At 48.4% G+C, this 27,460-nt stretch overlaps 14 protein-coding genes across 14 annotated transcripts; 7 read left to right on the top strand and 7 right to left on the bottom strand.

Moving 5' to 3' along the window:
- Nucleotides 1–508: 508 nt before the first annotated feature.
- BT62DRAFT_1010103 (uncharacterized protein) lies at nt 509–1,169 on the bottom strand (the record flags this gene model as incomplete). The annotated part of the gene is made up of 3 exons (XM_043177610.1): nt 509–684; nt 735–856; nt 904–1,169. The coding sequence occupies 3 exons, from the start codon at nt 1,167–1,169 to the stop codon at nt 509–511; spliced, it is 564 nt and encodes a 187-aa protein (XP_043036271.1).
- Nucleotides 1,170–1,433: 264 nt separating this feature from the next.
- BT62DRAFT_904975 (Aldo/keto reductase) lies at nt 1,434–2,806 on the top strand (the record flags this gene model as incomplete). The annotated part of the gene is made up of 5 exons (XM_043183591.1): nt 1,434–1,660; nt 1,714–1,837; nt 1,860–2,436; nt 2,494–2,669; nt 2,723–2,806. The coding sequence occupies 5 exons, from the start codon at nt 1,434–1,436 to the stop codon at nt 2,804–2,806; spliced, it is 1,188 nt and encodes a 395-aa protein (XP_043036270.1).
- A 502-nt stretch (nt 2,807–3,308) lies between these two features.
- Nucleotides 3,309–4,740, bottom strand: BT62DRAFT_1079135 (uncharacterized protein; the record flags this gene model as incomplete). The annotated part of the gene is made up of 6 exons (XM_043179454.1): nt 4,497–4,740; nt 4,014–4,195; nt 3,791–3,823; nt 3,706–3,739; nt 3,592–3,633; nt 3,309–3,556 (listed from the first exon to the last, which is right to left on the bottom strand). The coding sequence occupies exons 1-6, from the start codon at nt 4,633–4,635 to the stop codon at nt 3,309–3,311; spliced, it is 678 nt and encodes a 225-aa protein (XP_043036269.1). The 5' UTR covers nt 4,636–4,740.
- A 154-nt stretch (nt 4,741–4,894) lies between these two features.
- BT62DRAFT_954596 (alpha/beta-hydrolase) lies at nt 4,895–6,063 on the top strand. The gene is made up of 4 exons (XM_043188313.1): nt 4,895–5,143; nt 5,197–5,333; nt 5,385–5,395; nt 5,449–6,063. The coding sequence occupies exons 1-4, from the start codon at nt 4,967–4,969 to the stop codon at nt 5,979–5,981; spliced, it is 858 nt and encodes a 285-aa protein (XP_043036268.1). The 5' UTR covers nt 4,895–4,966; the 3' UTR covers nt 5,982–6,063.
- Nucleotides 6,064–6,839: 776 nt separating this feature from the next.
- Nucleotides 6,840–7,170, top strand: BT62DRAFT_1036599 (uncharacterized protein; the record flags this gene model as incomplete). The annotated part of the gene is made up of 1 exon (XM_043178388.1): nt 6,840–7,170. A coding segment is annotated over one exon (237 nt), but the record flags the coding sequence as incomplete, so codon positions are not given.
- A 1,705-nt stretch (nt 7,171–8,875) lies between these two features.
- On the top strand, nt 8,876–9,447 carry BT62DRAFT_904909 (uncharacterized protein; the record flags this gene model as incomplete). Its single annotated transcript, XM_043183588.1, has 3 exons — nt 8,876–9,023; nt 9,095–9,145; nt 9,224–9,447. The coding sequence occupies 3 exons, from the start codon at nt 8,876–8,878 to the stop codon at nt 9,445–9,447; spliced, it is 423 nt and encodes a 140-aa protein (XP_043036266.1).
- A 172-nt stretch (nt 9,448–9,619) lies between these two features.
- BT62DRAFT_904944 (uncharacterized protein) lies at nt 9,620–10,575 on the bottom strand (the record flags this gene model as incomplete). Its single annotated transcript, XM_043183590.1, has 4 exons — nt 9,620–9,717; nt 9,775–10,135; nt 10,186–10,296; nt 10,354–10,575. 4 exons carry the CDS (start codon nt 10,573–10,575, stop codon nt 9,620–9,622), a joined length of 792 nt encoding a protein of 263 aa, XP_043036265.1.
- A 215-nt stretch (nt 10,576–10,790) lies between these two features.
- On the top strand, nt 10,791–12,739 carry BT62DRAFT_1079132 (uncharacterized protein; the record flags this gene model as incomplete). The annotated part of the gene is made up of 6 exons (XM_043179453.1): nt 10,791–11,035; nt 11,093–11,353; nt 11,684–12,101; nt 12,152–12,334; nt 12,372–12,617; nt 12,677–12,739. Exons 2-6 carry the CDS (start codon nt 11,274–11,276, stop codon nt 12,737–12,739), a joined length of 990 nt encoding a protein of 329 aa, XP_043036264.1. The 5' UTR covers nt 10,791–11,035; nt 11,093–11,273.
- A 566-nt stretch (nt 12,740–13,305) lies between these two features.
- BT62DRAFT_973452 (uncharacterized protein) lies at nt 13,306–14,758 on the bottom strand. The gene is made up of 6 exons (XM_043189115.1): nt 14,559–14,758; nt 14,443–14,503; nt 13,955–14,389; nt 13,777–13,897; nt 13,590–13,720; nt 13,306–13,536 (listed from the first exon to the last, which is right to left on the bottom strand). The coding sequence occupies exons 1-6, from the start codon at nt 14,710–14,712 to the stop codon at nt 13,518–13,520; spliced, it is 921 nt and encodes a 306-aa protein (XP_043036263.1). The 5' UTR covers nt 14,713–14,758; the 3' UTR covers nt 13,306–13,517.
- A 104-nt stretch (nt 14,759–14,862) lies between these two features.
- On the bottom strand, nt 14,863–17,971 carry BT62DRAFT_373319 (MFS general substrate transporter). Its single transcript, XM_043180675.1, has 18 exons — nt 17,346–17,971; nt 17,264–17,293; nt 17,187–17,204; nt 17,109–17,134; nt 17,010–17,060; nt 16,887–16,956; nt 16,755–16,836; nt 16,665–16,695; nt 16,586–16,609; nt 16,399–16,533; nt 16,322–16,348; nt 16,190–16,274; nt 16,055–16,126; nt 15,844–16,009; nt 15,718–15,792; nt 15,546–15,673; nt 15,441–15,494; nt 14,863–15,384 (listed from the first exon to the last, which is right to left on the bottom strand). The coding sequence occupies exons 1-18, from the start codon at nt 17,523–17,525 to the stop codon at nt 15,202–15,204; spliced, it is 1,437 nt and encodes a 478-aa protein (XP_043036262.1). The 5' UTR covers nt 17,526–17,971; the 3' UTR covers nt 14,863–15,201.
- Nucleotides 17,972–18,573: 602 nt separating this feature from the next.
- Nucleotides 18,574–20,507, top strand: BT62DRAFT_373279 (TauD-domain-containing protein). The gene is made up of 11 exons (XM_043180674.1): nt 18,574–18,591; nt 18,650–18,807; nt 18,866–19,029; nt 19,081–19,151; nt 19,209–19,225; nt 19,277–19,551; nt 19,606–19,641; nt 19,695–19,759; nt 19,811–20,011; nt 20,067–20,129; nt 20,189–20,507. The coding sequence occupies exons 2-11, from the start codon at nt 18,666–18,668 to the stop codon at nt 20,337–20,339; spliced, it is 1,185 nt and encodes a 394-aa protein (XP_043036261.1). The 5' UTR covers nt 18,574–18,591; nt 18,650–18,665; the 3' UTR covers nt 20,340–20,507.
- Nucleotides 20,508–20,769: 262 nt separating this feature from the next.
- Nucleotides 20,770–23,185, bottom strand: BT62DRAFT_1036589 (MFS general substrate transporter; the record flags this gene model as incomplete). Its single annotated transcript, XM_043178387.1, has 18 exons — nt 22,906–23,185; nt 22,829–22,858; nt 22,757–22,774; nt 22,671–22,696; nt 22,570–22,620; nt 22,444–22,513; nt 22,310–22,391; nt 22,219–22,249; nt 22,147–22,170; nt 21,956–22,090; nt 21,882–21,908; nt 21,744–21,828; nt 21,609–21,680; nt 21,390–21,555; nt 21,257–21,331; nt 21,073–21,200; nt 20,963–21,016; nt 20,770–20,910 (listed from the first exon to the last, which is right to left on the bottom strand). The coding sequence occupies exons 1-18, from the start codon at nt 23,059–23,061 to the stop codon at nt 20,770–20,772; spliced, it is 1,371 nt and encodes a 456-aa protein (XP_043036260.1). The 5' UTR covers nt 23,062–23,185.
- Nucleotides 23,186–23,609, bottom strand: BT62DRAFT_373262 (uncharacterized protein). The gene is made up of 2 exons (XM_043180673.1): nt 23,461–23,609; nt 23,186–23,402 (listed from the first exon to the last, which is right to left on the bottom strand). The coding sequence occupies exons 1-2, from the start codon at nt 23,514–23,516 to the stop codon at nt 23,252–23,254; spliced, it is 207 nt and encodes a 68-aa protein (XP_043036259.1). The 5' UTR covers nt 23,517–23,609; the 3' UTR covers nt 23,186–23,251.
- A 2,371-nt stretch (nt 23,610–25,980) lies between these two features.
- Nucleotides 25,981–27,187, top strand: BT62DRAFT_988612 (terpenoid synthase; the record flags this gene model as incomplete). The annotated part of the gene is made up of 4 exons (XM_043190120.1): nt 25,981–26,306; nt 26,358–26,414; nt 26,465–26,753; nt 26,807–27,187. The coding sequence occupies 4 exons, from the start codon at nt 25,981–25,983 to the stop codon at nt 27,140–27,142; spliced, it is 1,008 nt and encodes a 335-aa protein (XP_043036258.1). The 3' UTR covers nt 27,143–27,187.
- Nucleotides 27,188–27,460: the final 273 nt, after the last annotated feature.

Genomic DNA, 27,460 nt, shown 5'->3' with positions numbered 1-27,460 from the left:
CTCCTGCCCTACTGCTCGACTCTGACGATTCAGAAGACAGACACAAAGATATTACAGACGGCACACCCTTGTTCATCGCCGTTTGCTATGCCGGCCCAGAAGGAGTCGCCTAATGGAAACCTTAACGCAAAATAAGGATCGTTTGGAATGGACTTGTGCTGGAATTTTATCGTGAACCCCCCCGGTTAGTAATTGTATTCTTGCCTTCTTGGCTCATTTTTTACTCCAATACTTAGCCTCCCCACAGCTACAACTCTTGAATACCAGAATCACTGTAAATCGAGCATCCACCCTCACCCACTATGGACCAATCGTCGCTTCCCTCGCGATGGACGTACTCTTATCAAGCTGTTCCCTAGCTTTCTATGAAATGCTCAACACCAACGACCAGTAGCTCTATCAACCCCGGAAATTATAACGCAGCATCCTTGCAGTAAAATACTCAAGCCACGCATTCGACATTGTTGAAGCGCCAGGACCGGTCTCTCCAGGTTGTGGACGACCCAATCTATGACGATGTACACTTGTCCTTCTCGCTGTGGCAAATCGGAGTGCAGGTGGCGGTTCTTTTATCTCGACCGAATGATGTGTGCCACCCATGAAGTCGTTGACTCGCTCGAGGCAAAAGTTCCGCCCAGTCCCACACGAAACGCTCCCGGTAGTACAAATCTCCCTTCACCGAACCTAATCTCAGGCCAGAAGGAATCCTTTCTTCCCATCATTTCTCGAAGGACCCAAAGTCAGCTTCCACAAAACCTTCGGAGGCCCCCCTTGTCCTGCCAGACTGTTACGACAGCGGTCCTTTGCGTTTCCTCGAGCACGAGCCGTGGGCGGATATGCGACCGGACCGGTTAATCTGGGTGCGATGTTAGCATCCCCAACCCGGTAAATTGGTGTGGTCACCGAGATTTATGCGCGAGCATCGATAACACGACTTCAGGTGGATGCTTGGCCCAAGTTGCGAACCAGGGCTCATCGAGAAATTCCTGAGCTTTAATGGACAGTGGTGGAACAAGAATGGCCACACGCAAGATCTCAGTGGGATGAACGTATCGTCCGAAAAGTCGAGGTAAGACCACCGCCCATGTGATCCGTTGATGACGATTAGGGTGGGGCTCTTCGGTGCTAATTATTTCCTTATTCTCTTTGATAAGTGAGAATGAAGGCATGAGGCGGGGCGGTTTGCTATGGTTTTTGCTCTAGACAATGACAAATTTCGGCTTTCGTCATCGTTTCCTTGCCGAAACATATTGCGTAGACCATCGGCTGCGAGTTTCGCTGGATAGTTTTGCTTCCATTCAATCGTTCCTCAGTTCTCACTGCCGCCAGCTACCACCGCTGCTGACTGATGGCTCAAGGCTTACAAACATAACCTTGTCTCGCATATATAATATGGCCTGGAGCGGTCATTGTACTATCACAACCAGCCCATCATGTCTCTCTTCGCAGCCGCCAACGATCCTCCTACCAAGCTCGGTATCTATCGTGTCCTGTCCTCTCGCGCAGGGGTGAGGGTATCTCCTCTGGCACTCGGTGCTATGAGTGTCGGTGATAAATGGGAGGCCTATGGTATGGGATCGATGAATAAAGAATCTAGCTTCAAGCTCCTGGACGCGTATTATGACATGGGCGGAAACTTTATCGACACTGCGAACACCTAGTAAGCTACTGGCCCTTTCACGCCATTCCTCTTCTGAATCCTACATCATACAGCCAGGACGAGACGTCTGAAGAGTTCATCGGCGAGTGGGCGGAACAAAGAGGAATACGTGATCAGCTGATCATTGCGACGAAGGCATGTCCGGAATCTGCACACATTTATTATTCCATGCTCAAGGTCTGATTTGGCACCTTTACAGTATAGCACAAACTACAAGCGCGGGGACGACGCTGTTGCACAAAAGGTCAATTACGTGGGGAACAACACCAAGTCTATGCACATCAGCGTAGAGGCGAGTCTCAAGAAACTCCGAACGTCGTACATCGACATCCTATACCTTCACTGGTGGGACTACGAGACGTCGATACCGGAAGTCATGGACAGTCTGCACAATCTCGTCGCCGCACAGAAGGTCCTTTATCTCGGGGTCTCCGATACCCCCGCATGGATCGTCTCTCAAGCGAACCAGTACGCTATGGATCACGGGAAGACACCATTCATCGTCTACCAGGGTAAATGGAGTATATTGGATCGCTCGTTTGAGCGTGACATTATCCCCATGGCTAAATCATTTGGCATGGCGCTGTCTCCGTGGGGTGTACTCGGGCAAGGGAAGCTACGAACGGACGCAGAGGAACAGCGACGGAGGGACACCGGAGAGAAGGGACGTACAATGCGGGATCCGAATTGGGAACGTACGGAGGTGGAGATAACGGCGTCCAGAGCATTGGAGAAGGTGGCGGGTGAGGTTGGCGTAGGGTCTAATGTCGCGGCGGGTGAGTCGGAACCCATCCTAGATTTGTGCCAACGATTTCTGATGAGTGCGGGTGTAGTGGCGATCGCGTACGTGATGCATAAAGCACCCTATGTCTTCCCGATCATCGGTGGCCGAAAAGTGGAACACCTCAAGGCCAACGTAGAGGCGTTGGATATTGCGTTGTCCAAAGAGCAGATCGATTACTTGGACAGCGCTGTGCCTTTTGATCCTGGTTTCCCTACGACAATGATTGTGAGCTTTGTTTTACCCTCTTTTTTTTGGTATTTTGGTCTGATGAAGGACAGGGCGACGGAACAAGTTATTCTTTCCTCCTTACGTCGGCCGCCAAGATGGCGAAACAACCTGCTTTGCAACCCATCAAACCCTGATCGAATCGTGACTGTGGATGGCCCGTAGTTGAGCTTTTACGTAATGATGTATGTGCGTGTACAAGAAATCGATTTTTAGTGACCTGTCTGACTGGATGGATCCTGGCCTGAAGATACTGGTATTAAATACACTCGCATGACTTTTACTCTCGGCACCCAGATCTTCTTGCTCCTCTTTCGGCATAAGAAATAATCCTCGCCTTCCTCTGCAACGTAAACCTTAACCGGTGCTTTGACACAGTCCTGTTCTAACAGCCACACGAAACGGTTTTGCTCCCCCCCCCAGAAGCTAAGCCTTTTTCCTGTCCTCCCTCTGAGGTCATTCAATTTGATCTTCTGACCAGGCTGTGACGAGAATGGTCCGTTATGTTTCCTGGCGCGAGCGTGGGAGAAAGACAAGCTAGTTTGTTCAGGAAGGGGGTGCGACATTAGCATCTACAACTTCTGGACACATTTCAATTACGAGACGGAGGCTGTTGCTAACGTCAAAAAAGAAGTATTTTTATGGTACAACTTCATTCCTCCTGGGGAATGGAGGAGGATGAAAGTCCAAACATCGTCGACTGATACATGTTATCGGGAGTTGTGGAAGCTTCGCATCCTTCCATCCCGGCTTACTCTCACAAACACACCAGACCTGAGCAGAGAGAACAATCCACGGCAGGAAGAAAAGAAACGAGACGATGGTGAGTATCCGTCTCATCCGACCAATGGAAAGCCGAATTATGGTAAAAAGAATGGAGAGACGAGCTGTCCTGTAAGCGCAAGTTCAGTTCAACACATACGGTCCAAGGTCGATTCGACATCACTTTCCAAATCACGGCATACTAGAAGAACTGAGCACACCTATTCCGTTATTCGTTAGTTCGCAGCATACATACTAGAAGGATAGCACTTACATATAGTAAATACCGACTTTAACAATCTGTGACACTGAGGGAAACTATGAGAAACTCGACCTTGCCGTAATGAAGCGAAACTTACCAGGATGATCATCATCATGGAGGAGTGCGACAACTACGAAAATGATCGACAGAAGGGCAGAGATAAATGCCCAAGCATCGTCCCACTATAGCTTCCCCTTGGTGTAGCGAACGCATAGGCGGAAGAGGATGATGATTATAGCAAGAACTGGAAGCACATAAATTGCAGCTATCGAGACACAACTTGAATCCCTGCTCTCAGCGAGAGTTCAGAGACAACTTACTGCGAACCAGCGGTATAGTTGGACTAGAAGGCATGCTTCGAGGGCTTTATTACGTGGTATACATGTAACGCCATTCGCAAGCGACAAGTATATGTATCCACGATTTTCACCGCCGTCCGGCCTCAACATATCGCCTTGGGTAAGAAAGAAATTCGGCAATTTCTTGGTGTCCCAACCTCTGACTGATAGAAGAGTATGACGTTGAACTACATACTTTCCGTCCGCCCGTAATCACCTAGAATCCCCTGGTGCCCGAGAGTCACTGACAACTGCAGAAAAGCCGGGATCAACGCGGATTTCAAATTACTTTCCTAATTTGTGCTGCAAGCGAGTTGTTAAACTTTCGAACCCTGGTCGAAGCAAGTACGAAGTACTACTTGCACGTCTCATTTTATCCTCCCATGTCCTTAGTCTTGCGTTGTGGAAGTTATTCCACAAGGCGGCCGTACAGGACAAAGTGCATGCCCTTCTGCTGCTACTTACTATTTGCTCCCGGGTTGAAGCATTGCCAACTCGTTCTAACCGACGCCCATGAGCGCCCATGCCGTTTGTCTTTCGCTCCGCTATACATGGGAACTTTCACGGTCAGAATTTCGAAATCTAGTGCCACGTTCTTGAGCATCTGATTTCATGGTCGTGTCCGAAACCAATAGTTCCGGACCATCTGATATCATGTGATCTGTAGTTTCAGACAGTCCGGAACTATTCTATTGGTTTCAGACGTGACATGAAATCGACACCTAAACCAATAGTTCAGGTATGCCTGGTCTATTGTTTTCGGAACAGATATAGGTAAAATTTTATTTTATACCGAAATTTTGTGGACAAGTACTATACCCAGGACGCCGGTGTGAACGGAGAGTGTGACTTGAAATCCATCAGTTTCAATTACATGCAACTCATGTACATAATATAGTCGCGGGAGCTGATCAAGGACTGCATTAACCCCAAACATGCTAACTTCTAGTAATGCTCAGCTCGTTCCCTCCAAGGATGGCGCGTTGATCTATGCCGATGCATCTGGCGATCCAACGAAACCGTGCCTCGTCTTCGTTCACGGCCTTTCCTTGAGTGGTGCTGTGTTTGACAATCTCTTTGCCAATCCAAAGTTGACGGAAAACTTCTATCTCGTTCGTCGTCCTTTCATTATCTGGAGCACTCTCGGCTCAGGAGTTCCCTGTAGGTTAGATATGATATGCGCGGGCATGGGCGAAGCGCGATGCCGGAATCATTGGATGATTATTCCTCTGAGATCTTCGCAGAAGACTTCAGGGCTGTAGCGCGCGCCTTCAAGATCTCAAAGCCAATCTTTGTCGGATGGTACGTATTGACTTGGCCTAATTGACAATAAAACTTATGCAATCCTTACAGGAGCCTTGGGTGTAACTCCCCCCCTCCTTTCCTGTGCTGTTCTCCTACTCACGTACTTATATAGGCGCCATCGTATGCGACATCGCAGCGCACCTCCCCAAGGACACTCTCGCAGGAGTGGTCTACCTAGCAGGACTGCCCTTCATCGGACCAATCATGGGACGCGTCGGAACGTCGACCGTCCTCGGCTTCCTCCCCAGTCTCTTCAGAGCAGACGACGTCAATCTGAATGCCAAGGCCACCATTGCGTTTGTCGACTCTCTCTTTACCGACCCCAAAAATGTGCCATTCAGCTTCAAGACGTCCTGCCTCGGGAGCGCACTGCTGCAGCCCCCAAAGGTGTGCAACAACGTGGTCTCGCGACCGCAGAATCCAGAGAAACTCTATGAGCTTGGGAGGGACGGGCTTCCGATGCTGGTTTTGAGCGGTACGGCCGACCAGCAGGTTAATGGAGCTGTCGTGGTTGAAGAGATGAGGCCGTATTACAAGAATTTAGACGTTCATGTCGTCGAGGGCGGAAGTCATGCGTTTTTCTATGATAACGAGGCCGAAGTGGTAGATAGTATTTCTGCGTTTGCATCCAAAGTTTTTTACTAGTAAATAACGATCGGGTCTCGTCACTCACCCCGACTCACTCGAATTTTCAGCCCCAAGTTCAAATAATGAATGTCAGCTTCCGTCCGAATTCTCCATTTGGTGGTATACAGTATGAGGCTGATAAACATACTTATCTTGTAGCGCTTTGATTGTGAACACAAGCAGCCCTGTTACACGGCAGCAAACGCTTAACGCTAAGGCTAATGCGAAATTTCAAATAGCCGCATATCATGGTCGGAACCGATCCTTAAATGCCAGTGGATAACGAGAGGAAGTTCTTTATTCTCTGAAGAGCACCCTACAAGAGCCGTAATGATGTTTGTAGCGGGATCCCTGAGTAAACTCAGGTCCCTCGGGAAAATATTGGACTTTTCTAAGCAAACCTTTGAGACTTCCGTGCCTCCGACTCGGCATCAGGGTGGTTCAATTTAGACGAAGCCCGCCCAATCCGTCCTCGACTCCGGAACAGGTGCAGGTGCCTACGCGCTTTGAGCCTCTCTTCAGTCACCAATAACAAACACACACTGAACAGGCTTACCGATCTCGCTCGACGCATCTCCCCCGACTTCACAATCTTGGGATGGATTCAGACGCCTTCTCCCCATCTGGTCCCGCGGGGGATCATGTCATCAGCTTACCTCCCCAAGAGTGGATTGGCCGCTCTGACTTGGTTCACCAGCGCCCTACTCCTCGCTGCGCTCACCGGTGCAGAATGGTCCAAGGCCATGAAGGAGCTTTTTAAAGCCTTGAGACCGGGCAGGTGCGTTGAACTACTAGGCGAAGCTGAGCCACATGGCACGCCGGAGAGAAGAACGTATGTCACGCTCGTAGGGCTTATCAGGGCTCTCTCCCTTCGTGTCGCGCGGGCTACTTTTAGATATAGCCAGTGATTTACCGAACCGCTTGAAGGAGGCTGGATTCATCGATATCAATGTCGTCGAAGCGCGCGATGTTCCCCTGGGGGGGTGGGTCGGCAAAGAAGGTTGCGAAAGAAGAGATAACTTTCCAGGAGTCTTCAGGCAGATGAAGACGCATATATTGAGGATAGGAGGGCTGGGTATTGATGATTCAGAGGCCGCGCTGGACGAGATGTAGGACGCCACTGAGCATGAGTGGGATGGGCATTGTGGCGAAGCGTTGACGTTCTACAACGCCGAGCGCCCTGAACGAGTTTGCAGTTGAAGATGCCTTGTTGGGTTTGAGAACGTGGACACTAAGAGGAGAAAGCACAGGGCTCACCAGGCTTCGTGACGGAGGCCTCCTCATCGTTGAGACAGTTACAATCGGATGTCAATCCTTCAAAAAAAAAGAGTACATCTGGAGTTTTATATGAGAATTGGCTCCGTCTCATAAGCAAAGTGCTTACCCGTAACGGCGCTTGTTTTTACTGGCGAAACATTCTGGGCTGCCCGCTATGCTATCGCCACTTCGATACCCACAAATGGGACATTCAACAAGCCAGAGGAACTGAGGCTACGCGATGTACCGTTAACGCTTGTCGTTCGCCGTTCATGGTCGAGAAGAAAATACAGGGAATGTCTGAACGTCATTGCCAGAGAGAAGTTTGCGCAGGCCGGCAATTGGATACTGAGATGGAGAAGATTTCCAGGGAAGTGTGTTTTAATTCCTCGACGGTCGTTGTCTGTGCAGAAATTTTGGTTATGTAAAGCGAAGTGAAAGGAAAAGGAACGCACACTCTTGGTATATACCATGCATTTCCATGGCTTCATAGGACCATTCAGCTAGGCATCGATGATCCTAGCCCGCCGAAGCCGCCCAAAAAGCAGGTGCTCGTTCCCCACTGGTCTTCACAACGAGGAAGACGACATTGACATTTGAAGCTCTGTCGTTAAATGCCCGGTGCCAAGCCTCCGTCGTTCACGCTCACTAAATCATTGACAACACTTGTATCTAATATCGGTCTCCTGCGCTCCATATGTATCCTTTTCACGGCCGGTGGCGAAAGAAACTGGCGGAAAAAGTCAGCTCAAGGGCCCATGTTGCGCACGATTCTGCTACTACTCACCGGGAAATCCCCATTCCATTCCTAGCACTCGCAGCTGCTTGCCTCTTGGGCTCCCCTCTTCAAGCGCCGAGTCCGTATTTGCGCCTCAAGAATCGAGAACGAGTGATGGAGGACGATGGTGAAGCTTGGGTACGGCATATCCCGGTCCGTCCCAACCAGCGATAACATCCCGGGCCGATTCCTACTAATCGTTTCAATGATGGCATGTATTTACGCGGAACATTATCACCCATTTCCACAAGTTCACCCTTTCGCGAATTCGCTTCTCTATTCTGGGCCCGGTTTCCCTCCCCGACTTAATTCATACTATACTCGGGACATCTATGCCGTCCTCTGAAGACAGATTTCTACATCACTGAAAATGCATGTACCCTAGCAGGAGTAACAAAGTCGCCGTAGCGCGAAACAACGCCAGATACGCCAGTCAGAGCAGGCCCCGACTACCTACAAAGTCATTCGCCCGCCGTCTCTTTTTCCGTTAAAGCGTTCCAAGTATTGGGAGATAGATACCTTCTAATCCATACGATAGTTGGCTGTACAGCCTGATTGTTCACTAGAATGTTTAGCAAACACCACCAGTAATGCTAGCAGCTGGCCGGCAGCAAAGATGAGCAAAAAGAGTCCCGAACACACAGTAGCTTCAGACAAAGGTGATCAATTAGGTAGAAAAGACAGAAGGAACTCGACCGTAAGCAGACCTAAAAGCTTCAGCAAGCAGGTGTCATAAGACGGTCGGAGAGGGTTCGCATGCCATGGTCGTTACGAACAGCGCACGTAAAGGATGCCCATTTAGTTTGAAAGTGCCAGAAATCGAGGTCTCAGCCCTCTGATTTCCATGCCCACTGCTAAGTTACTGGTAATTACAGTAATGGATCCTTTGTTTAATTCTTGTAGGTGTGGGCCGTGCCACGCTATTGCCCCTACGTTCGAAGATCTTTCAAGAACATACAAGAACATCAATTTCCTCAAGTGCGACGTGGATGCTGCGAAGGACGCAGCGTCTGCATACCGGGTGGGTGTCTGCCATGTGTGTCACTCTGTTCGTTTAAGCGTCGAGCGACTTGCTCAACGTATCGCTCATATCCAGGCCGACATTCATTCATCTTTCTCAGAGGTACGGAGAAAATCGACAAAGTTCGTTCGTGGTGCCGATCGAAAGTGGGGCATAACCTTTTGTGATTTACTGCGTCGTATATTGATACCCATCTATGTTCAGCGCCGTTGGAGAATGCGATTCGGAGGCATTCAACTGGTTCTTCGGGTTCTGCTTCAGGAGCTTTCTCTGGGACAGGTCATACCCTTGGCGGAGGTCCGGCGAATTCCTCCTCCAAGGCCAACGATGGCGGTCCGCAGGTGGCGGGACTCGGACCTGATCGTCAAACCAAGGTGTTCCTTGCTTTGATAGCGACGTATATTTTCTTCTGGTATCTCAGTTCTTAGTTTGATCAATGGCTGATATGTTCGTCGATACTCATACATTGCGAGATATTCAAATATTGTCCAGTGCACACATTTCACGAGTTTCATCACATTTATCGATCATTTAGCATATCACTGTGTAAACAACGATTAGGCATATGTATATATACGCGAGCCAGAAGACTCACTATGCCTAATGAACTCCCAAGACATTCCATGCCTGTCTGGCGGCCTCCTCCTTCGCCAATTTCTGGCTACGACCCGTCCCGGTTCCAACGAGAGCACCATCCACTGAAAAAATCGTCATGATATGCTGCGTAGCCGATGGAAGTCCAAATTTTCACTCACACAAGCACTGAACAGTCCATGTAGGCGCGTGGGGAGGCCCTTCACTTTGCGCCTGATACATCACGGCACGTCTTTGCTGAGCTGCCATTTGATTCACAAGTTGCAGCATAATAAGGGAATCGCCACCCTGGGACGTCTGGGCCACGGGTGGTGGGCTTGCTGGATTAAAAGAGGGCGGCAGGGGTGGCGGAAACTGGAGGGGTTGTGTTGGAAGACTCTGTGTTTGTTGTGGTGGTGGACCAATGATAGTTGCAGGCTCGCTGGTGGGATCTATCAAGCGAGAGATCCAATCTTGTACTTCAGCCATTCCATTGCGAATGTACAGCGCTCCAATGAAGGTGTGGAAGAAAACACGGAGTTCCTGTCGAAAGATCAGAGGCCATCGACATGAGATCAAGGTATCTTTGTTACATTCGGGTCATCCAAAACAGTATGGGGAAACGCTCGAATTTTCTTCTTCAAATCGTACCTTTCGGTCCATCGTACGATAGCATCGTCTGAGAGCGTTTCGGCTTTTCTATTCTGATAAGCACCACTCATTTCAACATCTGGAACGGTCGAAGGATCAGTGCTTCGTACCGTAACTTCTTCTGCAGCGAGATGTGGCTTTAAGAAAAAGAAATGATGTATGACGACCAGGTCGAGCACTTTCTTGCCTAGCTCCGCCAGACGCTCGGTATTGCCATATTCTTCGTCCATTACATCTGCACCTGCACCGGGCCTCGCGGTACGATGCGTGTAAACATCGAGCATGATGTTGTAGTCGCCATTGATCTTCGGGAGGGGAGGGAGTGGTTCCATCGTTCAAGAAGAGAAGAGATGAATAGATATGAGATGCTTTCGATGAGCAACCCTTCTAGCGCTGAGAATCAGCGTCACGGACGGTTATCAACACGTGCAAGCAAAAACAGGCGCTTCGGCGTAAAGGCCGGGAGACAAACTGATGGCGGGAGAAAGTCAACTTGCAGATTGATCGTTCAGTTAACGAAAGAGTAATTGGACTAAGAAAGTGCAGTAGCGCAGGGTCGGATAACGATCCCTCCAACTTGTTATTTTTCTTGTCCCTTCTTCTTTCGACAGTGTGACGACCATTCCTCCCTCTTCCCTCTCAGTTTCTACTTACAAAACAATTGGATTCGGAACATATTGGCTTCCCACGTTCTCGGAGGGAAATTCTGCCATGCCGGTACCAAGAAGAAAAGACCCATTAGATGTACCCACCCAGCGCCTATACTGCCTGAGTCTGGGAGCCTTTATCCAGGTATATTGAATGCTCCAGTATTGTGGCACGTTTTACCCATAATGCATCGTCCTACAGGCTGTGAAGCTATTCGATTTCTTCCCGCTACATTGCGTCGTCTGACGAATCATGTGTAAAATGGCTGGCCATCGATATCGCATCCTGCCCGTTTCTCTCACAACTATGCATTCCCCGCCGGAACTATGCCACTTCCGTGGTGGCGTTGCAAATAGTTGCTCTGTGTTTCTTTGATGGGCTGATGTTTGGTGGTGTCAGTTTAAAATCTGCCGAGAGCTGGAGAAGCGGTGAAAGCAGCATATCCCCGGAGGGATACTCGGGGTACGTGCCAATGGTTCTTTTTTTCAGTTTCTCTTCTTGATGCCTAGCTTCAGGACGCGGGAATTTGCCCTCTACTCCTCAAGCTTGGAGTTATCTGGATTACCTATCGCCTTTCTTTTTCGGCGCTCTTTCATCCTCATACAGTGCCTCCGGTGACTCACATCTTTCTCGGTCAACATACCGTTCGGATGTCACCTATTAGCACCGCAAATCTCAACCCCAATGGCTTGACTTTGTTTGTCTTCGCCTGGTGATGTTGCTCTCGTCCCTGTTCTTCTAAACAACACCAATCCTTCATCTCTACGGTATTCTTTGACACCTTTAGGACAGCTCCCGAGAAAGCGGCGTGGAATATTTTGATTTGTCGTCAAAGGAGTTAAAGGCAATCGAGCAAGCGCATTTAGATGCGCTACAAGTAGTGAAACTTTCAGCTTTATCTATTAATGATGATGAATACGATGAATACGACGACGACGACGAAGAAGAAGAAGAAGATAGTAACGACTACAATGACGAGCAGTCTTCCCTACAGAAGACCCAGTCCCTGGTGCATATACGACTCACGAAACCGGGTAACGTTCGTTTAGAACGGATTCTTGACGCCTCTGGTATCGAATCGCGACTAGTATATCCAGCAGAGGTTGTGGTAGTTTCGTGTCCGCGAGTAGCGTTTGTTGGAAACAGCAGCCTCGACATCCACTGCGCAGGAGGGGATCTCGACCAGCAGCTTATGATTGACATCAGTGGTGTCACTCCCTTGAGAGCCTTAGGTGGTTTAAGATGATAAATGGGAAACAGGAGAGCTTCCTTGTAGAAGGCATCGAAAGCAATCATGGCGCGGAACTGAAAGGAACAGGCATGGAGGTGACTCGGAGACGGTTGATACCTTCACAGTTGCAGGTACTACTGCCAGTATCATCCGATGCAGTCGGGACACATCTTTATGCACTGGAGGAGGTCATGGATGCGGTGGGCAATACTGTTCGTGTTGGCTCTGATTCGATATCATCGACATCAGGGCAAGACGAATCATTCAGTACTACGACCACCCGCTCTTTCCAGGTGCTTCGTCGCCGATTCATTTGACTTACCTTTGGAGGTTACGGTCGAATATCAACCCTCACATGGATCAGATAGCGGCAGTCTCGATGTGAAGCGTTTCAAGTCATGGAGGAAGACACTGTCGACACAGGACAACCGAATGGATCTAAACATCCAGGCTGGCGCACCCGGTGAATACGCAATTGAGAAGGTTAAAGGAAAGGTAGTTTGTTCATTAATTTATTGAATAATGCTCACTCTAGCTCTCGTAGTGATGTAAAGGTGATGTCCTTGCTCCAGAGAGGTGCCAAGTCGTCGAAAGGCCCTTCCCCTCCGCTGAAATAGCGGTACATCGGATTGTATATTCAAGAAACACTGTTAAATCTACGCACAGTTCTGGGGACACCGGTATTCCTGCGGCGCTTGTATTGCACGGAACGCGGCCATTCCATGTCTATTATCGTATTCAGCAAGACAGTCAACCACCTCGCAACATAACAAAAACTTTTGCTACGTCTCGTGGAGAACTGACTATCCAGCCAGAACGCAATGGACATTATGTCTTTTCTTTTACTCACATCAGCCATGCCTACTATAGGAAAGTAGAATTGGACGATGGCCCTAGCATCGATCAAATAATCCACCCTCCTGCAATAGGTATGACAGCCTGAGAAATTGTCTAGCACCTGAGCCCAGAACTCAATGATAGACTCCGAGAGTCCTCCCCTCTCAAATTCTTTCATGTGAGATTTCATTAGCCGTCATGGCCATCCAACTCCGGGAGCGCCTGTTCTCCTCCCTATCCTAGACAAGAGATTATCTCTACTTCGAAACGATTGATTTTCTCGGACTTGCTGGGACTTGCTTATACTTAGCCGCTCTCGCTGGCTTGTTGGTTATATTTGCTATCAGGTCTCTTCGTCACTTCTGTTCCATTCCACAAGAGCGTTACCGAAGCCATTATTGTTATTTTCTCTGCATGCTGGTAATAAAGGGATACAATACCGACCAGCCGGTCACGTTGAGCAAAAAAGAAATATGTTTAGTTAGACGAAATAAAACAGTTCCAAACGTCCATGGTATGTGAGAAAAAAAACAGCAAGCAGATTACTTGAGAGGGATTTCAGTGGTCACGGGACTTCCTAGGGCGAGGATTTCAGATAGACGATAATAGTACAGAACGAAGGATATTTACCTATACTCTCCTTCTGCTGCAACGCTCAGCTCCTCGATTTCACCCTGTACGCTCGACAGTGCCTCAGCTGCGGCGGCATGGAACATCAACTGAGACTTGACGAGTTCATTAAGGTTCTTAAGAGGCTCAGGCTGTATAGAAAGTAACAGTGAGCAAAGTATCAAAGCAAACTGAGGACAGCACTAACGTTCTCCAACACCGTCTTCATCAGAGTGATAGCCACCTCGGTCTTCTGCACCAGGTCATCTTCCGCATTCTCAACCTCCAGTCTAGCATGCTCCTGCTTGGACGGGCTGGCATTCTTCAGCCTACAGACACCAGTCAGATCTAGCAGCACCAGAAAAAACGATAATACGACGACGCACGTTTGCTTAGCAGCATCCAACTCCAACCGGCTAACTTTGACCGCCTGCCGCGCCTTCATCGCAACTTGGATCGATGTGCTCAAGGTCGTGTGCCACGGGTGGAGGAAGCCTGCACGGATGCTGTCGTCCTGCTGTAGCCTCGCCGTCGCAACCTTGTCATATCCTCCTGCATAAAGCGCCAGCGCCCTCCCCAACCTGTCATCGGAACCCAGCCCCTGCGCCGCGCTCGTCGCCGCGCGCCCCAATGCATGCGGAAGCGTCTTGTGCTGAGCCTGAGGCGGCACGACGGGCGCAGGCGTAGGCAGATTGGTCCCTTTGAGGTTGTTGGCAGCAAAGTTGGTCAGACCGGCGCCGATGGACATGGACAGCTCGGAAATGGACTCTTGGATCTGGGTAGGGTAGTCGTATCCTTCGTGGTCGTAGACTTTCGCTATCCTACATGGTAATGGTCAGCATCAAGGTAAGAATGGATGCTGAATGAGACTAACTTGAGCAGGGCAACATGGGCATTCCGCAGGGAGTCGACACGGTTCTCGAGATCCTTGTACTCTGTACAGTCACTGGTTGGCCGTCGTCCTATCGTGTCACGAAGACAGATGCTCACCCTGTGGAAGCTCCGTAATCTCCTCCGGTGCTACCTGGCCCAGTCGCTCCCTTGTTGCCTGGACGCTCGAATTGAAGCCCTTGGCGAATTTGTTCGCACTTTGGCCGAGATTGAGGCCACTGATGCTTGATTGAAGCTTGCTCCAGCCGTCCATGGTCGTGGTTGAGGTACAAAGCGTCGTTCGCAGCTGCGTTGCACCGCCACAATGCTCAATGCGTGTGAATTCGTCGCTCCATTTTTGCTATTCATAGACAGGTTACCTATTCACACCTTTCGTCTTCTCGTCATACTAGTAAGGAAAGGGTAAAAATCTTATAATGGTCGTATACAAAAATGCCTAAATTATCTATAGCGGCTCAATCCGTTAAGGTACGTAGAGGTCAGCGATTATGTTTGCTCTCTTCTCCATCATCCTCGCTCACTTTCACTGGGTCATCATCGTCAATGTCGGCTCTATGTGCTGAAGTCGAAGCTGCTTCTCCGGCCTCGATAGTCCTTTCTAGTTGTCCATTCTTCTTTCTCTCGTCTCTTCGAAGAAGGAATTGTATGAGAAGAGTCCAAAGAACTGCGCAGGCTCATTGTCAGTGACGTATTGTAGTCATCGAATAAGGGAAATGCCTACTCAGAAGTACTTGAAGAACTGTCAGAGGATAGTTAGAAAGCATACACGGAATAAATGACGTGAATATGTCGTACCGATAGACCAGTGATAACCCTTCGTGGCTCGCGGAAAGTCCGTCGTCTTCCAGACAAAATTTGGAGCAACAGCTTGTACCACGTACGCAAGGTCATTTCCAAGAGCGACACAGATAGCCCGGAGTTCAGTCTGTGTTCAAGGAACCATCAGCTGGGCATACCCTAAACCGAAGAGCAAGTACTGACATCTGCTTGTGTTATTTCACTGATCCAATTCAAGATTAGCGGCCCGGCCGTGGTCTGAATGTGTCGGTTAGAGATTAACGTGGATCTGAAGAAGACAAGACAAACCCCAGTGGTCATAAGATAGAAGTAGGCAAAATGACCGCGTATGTTCTTGTACAGTGGCAAGGCGAGCCACGCGATGTTGAATATAAGACAGAGCACCGCGCCGAGATATATGAATGGATATCTTCGACCTTCTGGGATGTCAGCCTTGGCCAGGACGGTAGGGACGGCTAACCTTTGAACGGTCCGTCGCTTTGCCAAGCTAGGAACCATGCCGTGACGACGAAGACGGCAGTTGCAGGAAGTGGCACTATAAGAGCTTGAGAAATTATAAAAGGAAGAAGGTAATGGATCTACATACGCAGCTGTATTTGAGAGACAGTGTATTTCCTTCCCGGAACAGGAGCGGGTGTGCTGTTGAAGCTCTTGAGCCAGTATTGCATAGGAGACTGAGCACTGCCGTTGTTCCACAGGACGTATTCTATAGGTAGGATCCAGATGTACCAGGAGGTAAGGATCCGACGAAGCTACGCCGTGTCAGAGCGAGAGACACCAAAAGGTTATTTTCTGACCTTTGCCCGGGTCCATGGCTCGGCTTCTTTGCGTCCTACGGCTTTCATACGGGCCCGAGCCAGAGCAATATCCTGTTAGGAGTGCCCCTGGTTAGTGAAGTGTCTTTTAAAGGGGAACCAGAATAAACGGCGCACTTCTGGACTAAGAAGAAATGATTTCTTAGCATTGAATGGGAGATCTGGAAGGAATATGAATCCCAGCAGGGCGATAGGAAGTGTTCTGCCATGATCCTTAGTACGTATGCAAAAATGTGTTCTAAAACGCACATGATGGCGTCTACAATCATCAACCATCTAGAAGCAAGGTAATTAATAAGCCATAGTCATACATGCCCTTAACTGACCGCCATCCACTCAACCCATGAACGCCGTTCAATTTTTTGTACGCTGCGGTCTGCAAGAAACCTGAGAACATCTGACCGAGCGATCCGGCGGTCCAGAACATAACAGATCGCTTTGCCAGCTCTCGCGGGGTATACCTAGGTCAAAGTCCTGAGTGATAGGTTGTAAAGATACGCCGCGAAGACGGACCATGATCCAAGAACGAAGTGCATCCTGTTGTCGAAGCGGATGTCAGACTTAGGCGACGTAGCAAGTAGACGAAGCATACCCTGGATAAAAGCCACTCTCGAATAGACCGACTAGAACAGGGGTAAGGACAAACACAATATAAAAGAATATTTGAAAGAAAATACCGTACCTAGGAAGCGAAGTGCAAAGAGTGACTTCACGTTCTTCACCGCATAAGTACCAAGAGTTGCGAGTCCCCATGCAAGTTCGAGCTGGGATGAAGAAGTGAGATAAATTTTTTAATCAGATACGATGGACTTACAACGGGAATAACGTAGCGCGGAGATACTCTGGTGAGAAGTAGATTCGAGGGCACTTGACCAATGACATATCTGAAGGTGGATTATTCAACATCAATGGAAAGCCTAGAATCGATCTATCTCACCCGGCAGTCCAATAAGACGTAGCATGAACGAGTTCGTTTCCATACATTCCCCTGTGACGGACAGTCAGATACAAATATCAGTGATATGGATCGACATACAACTCTTCGCGCATGCCAGCGAAATACTGTATGGGTAATATAAATGTCGTGCCAACGACTGGTTCAGATGGAACGCACTGCACTCGAAACATTGGTCTGGGCAAAGGGGCCAAATAGTAAGAGATGTAGTTCAAAGACAGCTACAATATACTTGCCTGATCCAAATTCTTAATAAAGTAACCCAACTAAGATACGATCAGGTTAGTAACTAGATCCTGAGAAAACAATAGTCCTCACCGAAGCAAAAATAAGCACGGAAGCGTCTACTTTGAACAACAGACGCCGTTCCTCAGGACTGAGATCCGCGGTATCCCAAAAGTAGCCGAGCAGAGACTGCTTTTGCTTCTTCTGGTCGACGACATTGGGAAGTTCGGGAAGAGCATCCACAGCGGTAGCATCGTCGAGTTTGGACGCCATGTCTGCAATGCGTTGAAGGGAAAGGCCTCCAACTTATGGAATGCCGTTATCTTTTTCTGTTATCATTTGTGTGCTAATACCTGAGGATTACTGCCTGTACAGTGGGCCTGGTTACTTCGTGGTTTAGTGAAATGAAGGCGAGAAAACGCGCCATCGCGAAGGTTGATGAACCGGTACCGGATGGGGCAAACTTTGGTCTTGTGGGTCCATATCAGTGATGATTAATCGATGATTGGCAGTGCTGTTGTATATCATGGAGCTTCTCAACCAAGCCCTGGAAGCTGCCCCGAGAAACTTGTTCGCCAGGGCACTGGCAACGGTTCCAAGAAACGATACGAAGGACATTCGTTTTCCGTTTTGCGTAAAATATCCACTTACTGGGTATAGTGCGCAGAAATTCAATTGCAAAGTGCGACATCCCGCGTCTAGTTGAAGAAATGGTGGCGGCAGAGCGGAGGAAATGATTGCGGTTCGGCAAGTTTCGTATGAGTCGGATGCCGGCCCGACGCAATCAACCAACCACGACCCGATTATCGACCTCGGAAAACACGCGCCAGACTCCGAAATCCTGAGAGGCATGCAAAAGCATATCTGAATGACGGAATTCATGTGTGTTTCTGCGGATTTTATCTTTTTTTTTGGCTGCAGCAGTATGGACTAGGCGGCTGGCCACTTTCTTCAAACTTGTTAAGATGAACCCGGATTATCACTGGTGTAGTGTCAGTGTTCTGATCGCTAATTCTCGCTTGTATCAGAAATTTTATCGCCCTCGGCGCTGGAGAACCATAATGTTACCCTAAAAGACCTCTGTGAACATTTTAGCTCTATGCACCACTGTCTCCTTGTCGGAAGCACGTGTTTCGGGACGTGAGTAATAGTCGCGTTGATATACGTCGAGATTTCTCTTTGTCATTTGACGGTTGACCCAGTCATGGGACCGGGGGTTCTTATCTTGGCCGCGATTTTCCTGGTATGCGTCATTTCCACAGCTGGTCGCCTCATAGCAGACAATTTCTGACTGGATTGCGTGAACCTCACCCTTATCTATTATCTGTAATCATTCTTTGTAAGGCAACATTCGAAGGGGTATATTATACCTGTTACAACTCTCCATCTCGGCATAGTACGCACACTACTACAATGGCTCCAGTCGCTACAGCTCCCACTCCTGTGATCTCCAACCAGCCTATCAAGCCCGTCTACCCGAAGGAAGATGCCAATTTCAAGCTACCCCCTGCCAACACCCTTAAACGGTACGAAAAAGCGGGCGTCGACATTTCTCGTATGTTCTAGTACTCTCCCCTTTGCTCGGCTGTTTTAATCAAAGGTTTTCTATACAGAGGGTTACCCCTTCTATCCGCCCAAGCCAGACTTCTACCAAGATGTAGCAAAATTGCAAACCGACCTTCGAGACTACGTCGACCCAGCAACCAGGGCGGACCCTGAGAAGAAGGCTCTTTTCGGTGCCGCGAAGGAAGTCAGAGATCTTTCCATCCACATTGGAGTGCGTGATTATCATCCTTATCTATGGGACCCCTTTGCTCATTTTTTACAGACTGAGATTGTTGGCTTGCAGCTTTCGAAGCTTACAGACCAGCAGCGTGATGAGCTCGCTCTTTTGGTCGCGTAAGTTTTCGCTCTTGATCGATCTCACTTGAAGCTCACGCTCTAATATTACTTCAGTGAACGCTCTGTTGTCTGTACGTCCGACCGCTCACTCTAGCACCTAGTCCAGACTGATGTCTTTGCAGTCTTCCGCGACCAAGACCTTTCTCCTCAGAAGCAGAGGGAACTAGGCCTCTATCTCGGCCAGGGCGAGGTCGAAGTTCATCCTCAGGTCGCACAAGTCCCCGGATTTCCGGGCGTCTCCCTGATCTGGGAACCTGGTCGCAAGGACAAGGAGTACAAGGAGTTGGCAAAGCGTGGCCCACGAGGCTTTAGGCACGCCTATCCCTCTGGTACCTATGGATGGCACACGGACCTCGTTCATCTGGCGTTCCCTCCGGGTTACACCCATCTCCACCAGGCGCGGTGATCCTCCATCCACACTACTTCAATAAACCTAATTATTTCGCTCCAGGATACCGTTCCCCCTGTTGGCGGTGACACGCTTTGGGTACGTTAAAAGTCACCGGCCAGTGATGTCCATCTAAGCAATCTATATCATAGGCTTCTGGGTACTCCGCATACGACAAGTTCTCCCCGGCGTTCAGGAAGCTTCTTGATGGCCTCAAGTCGGTTCTGCCAAACTTGGTTCCATAAACTACCACTGACCATATATTTAGTGGAGTCTACCGATCTGCGCACCAGTACAAAGATGCGAACGACCCCGATGCTCCTCCTCGTCATGTGGAGACTGTGCATCCTTTGGTACGAACCCACCCCGTGACTGGTTTCAAGACCGTCTTTGCCAACCGCAGTATGACTGTTGGCATCGAAGGCTTCGACAGGGCGGAGAGCGATGCGATCTTGAATCATATTCATGAGTGAGCAATCAAGCCGTATCTGGCAACTGGGATCTTCTGCTAATATATGTCGTAGTGTTTACGAAAGGTCGACGGACATCCAGATCAGATGGCACTGGACTCCCGGAACTTCTGCGATGTGAGCGTCGACTTTAATCCAAATTGGGAGCATTCTCACTGAAACTCGTCTATTTCCAGCTGGGACAACCGTACCACGATCCACACGGTCTCTTACGACTATGAAGGAAAGCCTGAGCGTCATGGCACTCGGGTCAGTTCGCTTGCTGAAAAGCCATTCTTCGATCCGTCGTCAAAGTCCAGAAGAGAAGGATTAAAACTCGATGATTGATTCATTATAAATACACAAATGTAAAATGTATGAATAAACAAGTTACGGCCGCATGCCTGTCATGTATGTCATGTCTTACCTTTTGAACCGTAACCCTAAAAGAAAATAAATCTCCTCAACGAGCCTCTTGATAATGGCGAATCCCGTTCGCCCTTTACGGCCTGGCCTGGCCATGGCCATCACGTGAGACGAAGGTGGTTAGTGAAATATCAGAGTCTAAAGCATCATGGCCGGCCTCGAGATTCCGTTCGAGGCGATAAGCATGCCTCTTTCGGTCCCTCCGGAGAAGAAATAATATAAGAGTTGTCCAAAGGACTGCATAAAGATATAAGAGTATGAGTCCTTCTATTAGTGAAAACCGGACTTACTTAAAAGGGATTGCAGAACTGGGGAGCGAAGTGTTAGAATCCGACGTACGATCATTATAGTGCTAGAACATACTGAGAGAATATTTATAGCCCTTTTCTGCCCGAGGAAAGTCAGCGGTTTTCCAGACAAAGTTGGGTGCAATTGCGTTAACAACGTAAGCGAGATCGTTCCCGAGTGCTACACAGAGTGCTCGGAGCTCAGTCTGAAACAATGTAAGCGACACTGTCCCTGCATCGAAAATGATAATCTCTCACATCTCCCCCCGTGATTTCGTTGATCCAGTTCAGGATCAGCACACCAGCACCCCCCTAAGATAAGCTTGTTAGACGTCCCGACAGACAGTAAGGAGTAAGGAAATGCATACGGTGAGTCCAGTCGCATAGAAATAGGCGAAATGAGCGGGAATGTTCTTGTATAACGGCATTGAAAGCCAAACAGAGTTTAAAACGAGGTGTAGCACGGCGCTTAAATAGACAAACGGATATCTGCGTCCTGTCAAGAAACTCAAAAGGGCACCAGGACAATAGAATAAACCGTGTTCTGCATACCCTTGAAGGGACCATCACTTAGGCAAGCATAGGTAAAGGCGCAGACAATGAGGATTGCCGTTGTAGGAAGCGGGACTAGGTGAGAAAGGCCATTAGTTAAGCAACAATGAGATGTAGACAAAATTTGACGTACGTAGCTGGATTTGGGTGACGCTGAATCTCCTCCCGGGGACCGGTGGAGGAGTCGTGTTGAAGCTCTTCAGCCAATATTGTGTGGGTAATGTAATAGCACCATTGAGCCATAGAACATATTCAATGGGCAAGATCCAGATATACCAGGAGCTGAAGATGCGGCGCAGCTACCATTTACTTGTCAGTATAAACGCCGAAACACTGTAAAATAGTTGTGAACCTTCTCTCGTGACCACGGTTCAGTTTCCTTACGACCTATAGCTCTCATTCTGGCTCGTGCTAAAGCTATGTCCTAGGAAGATTCAGTGAATAAGATGTTTTGATCAGGCGATCTTAGATCTAAATAGAGACATACGTCCCGATTGAGAAGAATGGATGGTTTCGCACTGTAAGGGAGATCTGGAAGGCAAAAAAAGCCGAGAAGCGCAACAGGGAACGTGCTTCCTTCCATTTCAATACTTTTTTTAGCTTACAGCAGACAAGAATAACATACATGGCGGCATCTACAATCATCAGCCATCTGCGAACATGTAAGAATAGAGAAATGTAATTGATCTAAGAGCTTACCGCCAGCCAGCCAGGCCATTTACTCCGTTCAAAGTCTTGAAGGTGGCGGTTTGCAGAAAACTTGAAGACACCGTTCCAAGAGTACCAGCGATGCCAAAAGCGACAGCTCTCTTGGCCAGTTCACGAGGAGTATACCTAAATGATAATTGCAATCAGCAGAGCGCTATTATTTATTCTCGATGAAAACACACCATGAACCGAGAATAAAGTGCATGCTGACAGATATTTTAGCAACAACTTATTCGAATTCACAACAGACATACCCAGGATAGAATCCGCTCTCACACAGACCGACTGTCACGAAATGCCAGAGGTAAGTACAAGAGAATAATTAATCGTCAATCTGTAACGAACCTAAGAATCTGATAGCAAAGAGTTGGTTCACGTTCTTCACTGCAAAAGTTCCTAGGGTAGCTAGTCCCCACGCGAGCTCGAGCTGAATAGAAAAATTATAGGTAAATGCAGTGTGTCGGAGAAAAACAACTGACAACAGGGATAACGTAGCGAGGAGACACTCTCGTGAGAAGTAAGTTCGACGGCACTTGTCCAACAACATATCTGCCAACGCCGACAGCATCAGCTAGGTTATAGGACTAATTTTGAACTGTACGTACCCCGCAGCCCAGCAGGAGGTTACGTGGACAAGTTGGTTGCCGTACATCGATCTAAATTATATAATGAGAGACGAAGCAGTGACAGGAGACCGTCAACTCACAAGTCTTCACGCATTCCAGCAAAGTACTGCATGGATGTTCAAAATTCAGTGCCGAGAAGAGATCCCATGCGAAGAGCATGGCTCACTGCACTGGACACATTGCTCTGCATGGAGATTTGATTAGAAAACATTCTCCTGCAAGGCCATACTACACTCACTTGGTCCAAATTTTTGATGAAATATCCCAGCTTCGAGAGCGTCAGAATCTTCTGAGAGTATAAAGAAAATGACGGACCGACGCAAATATGAGGACCGACACGTCAACTTTGAACAAGAGACGTCTCTCCGCAGAATATGATGAAGGCCCCAGACGCTGAAGGAATGACTTTTTCTGCTTGTCGCTGTCAATCACTTCAGGTATGGATTCTACCAAGGTGGTACTTGAAGCCATGTCGACCTGATGAATGGAGTGTCTTTTGCCCTCATCTTATACTCCTCCGCAACCGATAGTCACTTGCGTCCAGTCTCCGTCCCCGTGCTAATTCCATAGTTCTGGTCGCTTCCAGGAGCGTTCATCAGGGCGAGAGAGCGCACCGTCGAGAAGACTTATTTCTGTCTTACTTGTGCTTCATATGAGAGATTTACGTATCCTTCGAATGTCTTGTCAAGTAAGTCCTGTACGTCGCGATCTGCGAATTCCTGTACAGTTGGCTAGCTGCCGGCCACTTAAATCGCGTAGTACTACAGAAAAGGAGGGCCAGACGGAAAGTGCTGAACACAGTTAAAATACTCCTGGTAATAGCACGTATGTATTGGATTTTAAAGAGCAAGAAAAGAGGCTGGCAATCACCTGGTGCTGCAAAAAAGTCGCCGTCGAAAGCTAGCCAACTTGGAATTCTGCGGCATCACTTCCGCATCGCGAACTAGAAGTAGACCATTACTCTTGGTTCATGTTGTGATGAACTTTGATTTCAGAGCGCGATAGTACAGAAAGCGTCGACCAAAGTAGCTTGATGTCGAGAGGAACCCGAGATGGTATGTCACTGTCAGTGTTGAAAGTGGGTGCTCGGCCCGTTATCCGTCCTTGGCAAAAATGGTTATGAATCGTTTCAAGCGACCACCAAGGCCATCAGGACTCGGCAATGACTACTGCAGCTACTTCACGAGTGCAACAAAGAGGAAAATATATTCAATGGCAGTTATCGAGATGTTTCCCAATAATACCCGCTGTATACGTCAGACTCCGTTTTGGGAGCTCTTACCTCGTTCTTCGTTCTGCAGCTTTCATGGATACCCTTCCGAAGCTCTGATGCTAGCTCGGCCGTTTCTCGGACTTGACTCTGGGCCAATGCCTGCCTGATCATTACTGTCTGGACTCGTTCATGAGTACATTTGGAGTCAAGGCGGAACGTTCTTCGTCGCAGCAGAATCCGCTGTAGTCCCAACGACGTTCTTACCATTCAGTGGCATGGTCATGAGGGTCAGAAGCCAGATTCTGGGTTTCTGATCACATTGGTGTCCATATCAGACTCAACGAATACTCGTGGACATTTATCTTAGTCGTGGTGTTTTGGATAGCGACTATTGAAGGTGTGTTGAAGCGGGCAAGGCTCACAATGAACGGAAGAAAAATCAGTGCCACATCTTTATTTAGAATGTTCCGTTGGACGCATATGTTTCAGCCTAAGCTGATTACTGGTAGCAGTCGACGGATGGCTATATTATATGAACTTGGGCATCTAGTCTACTTTACCGTTTCGTTCGCGATGATTTCAACGAGGAGAGGATGAATATGCCAGAAAGGTTTAACTTGAATTTAGTCACACCGAACTGAAAACAGAATTCAGAAACCAAGAGACGCCTTTATTTGAAAAAACGTATGTTCAGCTCTATTTTCAGTTGGTATGCGCTCTTGAAATGGCCCCATTGAAGCACATCTTCTAGTAGTGCCGTCAATACGCCGCGCCTCATTGAACTATGTCTTCTTCTGGTGCTTCGCTAAGTTGTAGAACGTCATCGCCTAACTCTCTGCTCACACAACTGTTATAGGTTGGCGCCATATTTCCTCCAAATTTCGGTTGCTGATTGGTATTCAAACAAGTAGTCTCTGGCATGTGTTCTACAGTCCTCATTAACGCCATTGTCAATGAGCTACCAGAGAGTTCTAGAAAGGGCTCGCTTAACTGGCCCCCAATATCTGCGGTGCACCACCATAGCATACTACTTCTGATCGCATAAGATCAGGCATATGCCAGATTCATCCTCTGCGTTGCATGGATAAATCGTATTCTTTCCCTTGACACCGAGATTTGCCTAGCGGCGTGTTATCCCGTATTATTCCAAGGCTACCGACGAAAGCGAAAGAAAACTCCTTTGTTGAATACATGGGCCATCCCAAAAGTACCATATAGACCTGCCTGTATGTATCTTTCCACCCTGATCCCCGTTCAGTAATTGACTGTCTGCTTTCGCGCCAAAAATTAGAAATGCTGTTAATGGAGAGGCTCACTTGTTAAGATCATTATTCTATACTCAAAGAATATCATCTTACCAAAGTGCCCTGTCAAAGTACAGACGGGTTTATAACCTTAACTCAATAGTGTCAGTGTGCTTGTCCAGAGATTTTTTTTCTCCTGCTCGAAATTTTTTTAGTTCCATCTCGCTCCCAACGGGTGAAATGAAGGAACCTTGGATGACATATGTAAGCGTGTTTTTTTTCATTTCAGCGGGTAAGACAGCATTCATGATTACGATTTCGTTTGAACATGGCCATCTTATTCACCTCTCAGCTGCGCTTAGTTTATCCGCCGCTTGACCTAGATAGGTAATGTTATTGTGAAGATAACGGCAAAGGGGAGGCGGCCTAGCGCATTGTACGTGATCCCCGCTCTTATTTATTTACCATGCTGATTTTTTGAATAATTTTCCGAAGGATCGAGGCTCACGATCAACCTAGACTACGCGACATAGGTAAAAGCGAGAATCTCGGTGTCCATATTTCATATCTGACTGCGCTGGATCCGATGTTCAGCAAACAGACAAGAATCATTGCGCCCTTCGAGTCGGGTCCTTTACCGACTATAAATGTGACGGTAAGTTAACTCTCATATTAGACCTGCGATTTTCTGAGCGGTATCCATCAAACTTTAGGAATTTTGTAAATCCCATCCCATGCACGTTTAACGCCAGCTTAGGGCTTGTGTTCAGGGTGTTACCGGTCTTTATCCACTGACCCTTCTTTCTGAGTCATTGCCGAACGTCTCGATTGCGGCGGGATCGGTACGATGAATTATTTGAGTGGGCGGTACCGCGTATAAAAGATTATGCGTCTGCGCAAACATGCTGCATTCCCTGCCTTTCGTCCTTGACTATGTCGACGCCCCAAACTTATACGGTACCAAATCTGTTGGCCGGCTGGCCTTTTAAAGCTACTCCCAACCCCCATGCCGCGGAGATTAACGCTGAAAGCACTGCTTGGGTCGCAAGCTATGGTGCGTTCAGTGCCAAAGATCAAGCCACTTTTGATCGATGGAATTTCGGGGCCTTTGCTGCCCTGGCGTATTCGAAAGCTGACCGTGCCCAATACCGCGCTGGCGTGGACTTGATCAATTTCTACTTTGTCTTCGATGAGCTGAGCGACCAGGCGGATGGCCCCACAGTACGCAAGCAAGCTGATGCCATCATGAACTCACTAAAGTAATCGTTTCTTCGCCTTTGGAATTCATTCGTTGACGACTTATGTTTCAGCGATCCTTACACTTCTCCTCCTCCTCATGAACACATCCTTGGCATCATGGCACGAGAGTATGACTTCACGTCTCGGTGTCTCCGTCTGCTGACCTACTTCAACCTAGTTTCTGGATCCGAGCCCTTGAGGAAGCCCACACTAGTCCATCGACCGCAAAGCGTTTCACGGAGACTTTTGCGGAATACACAGATGCCGTTGTTCAACAAGCCGAAGATCGTGACCTCGGACGGATCCGTCCTATCGAAGAGTATCTCGTTATGCGACGCGGAACTGTTGGCGTTCGGCCTTCACTGGAGTTCTTCCTTCTCTCTGAGGATGTGCCGGATGAAGCTATACGGCATCCGCAGGTGGAAAAGCTGGTTTTGGGCGTCATTGACATGTGCATTCTTGCGAATGTACGCTCTTTATCCTAACAGAACGGTGCCTATTTGCTCACTGGGAGATTTAGGACATCTACTCTTTCAACGTCGAGCAGTCTTATGGCGACAAAAACCACAATATCGTATCCGTTACAATGGCCGAAAAGGGGATGACAGTTCAGCAGGCCGTTGATTGCATCGCCGAACGTTACACGCAGGTATCGAAAGAGTTTCTGGAGGATATGAAACGCGTTCCGGTATTTCCTGAGCCAACTGAGACATACGTGCGGAAGTATGTCCTTGGCATGGCATATTGGGTATGCACGGATGATGACTGGTCGTTCATCACTCCTCGCTACTTTGGTGAAGCTGCTGCCGAAGTTCAGGTTCATCGGGTCGTTCAGCTTCTTTCAAAGCGCAGCTAAGACAGGCATGGTCCTGTGGTATAGGTGCTCGCGCTGTCTAGTTACAGTGTGCCTGAGGTGTATTTGATATCATGGAAACTGGAAATGTCGGGTGAACCGTATTGAGGTATCGTTAAATAGTCCTCTTTGGATATTGTCCGGATTGGCCTTTCGAGGAGCCACACTACAGACTCTGCTGTACTACACTGTACTAGCTCAGTGGCTGACAGTGCTTACTCCTTGGCTTACTGTTACATTCTCTTACGAAGCGGGAGAAACAGAGGCTCTGTGTTCTCCAAGTGGGTGTAATACTCTCACCATGAGGTCAGAAAGGACACA

This window comes from Guyanagaster necrorhizus (assembly GCF_019112545.1).
Source record: "Guyanagaster necrorhizus MCA 3950 unplaced genomic scaffold BT62scaffold_27, whole genome shotgun sequence".
Classification (NCBI taxonomy): Eukaryota; Fungi; Basidiomycota; class Agaricomycetes; order Agaricales; family Physalacriaceae; genus Guyanagaster; species Guyanagaster necrorhizus.
Note: the sequence above shows the minus strand (reverse complement) of the source record. Positions and strands in the feature narration are given on the sequence as shown.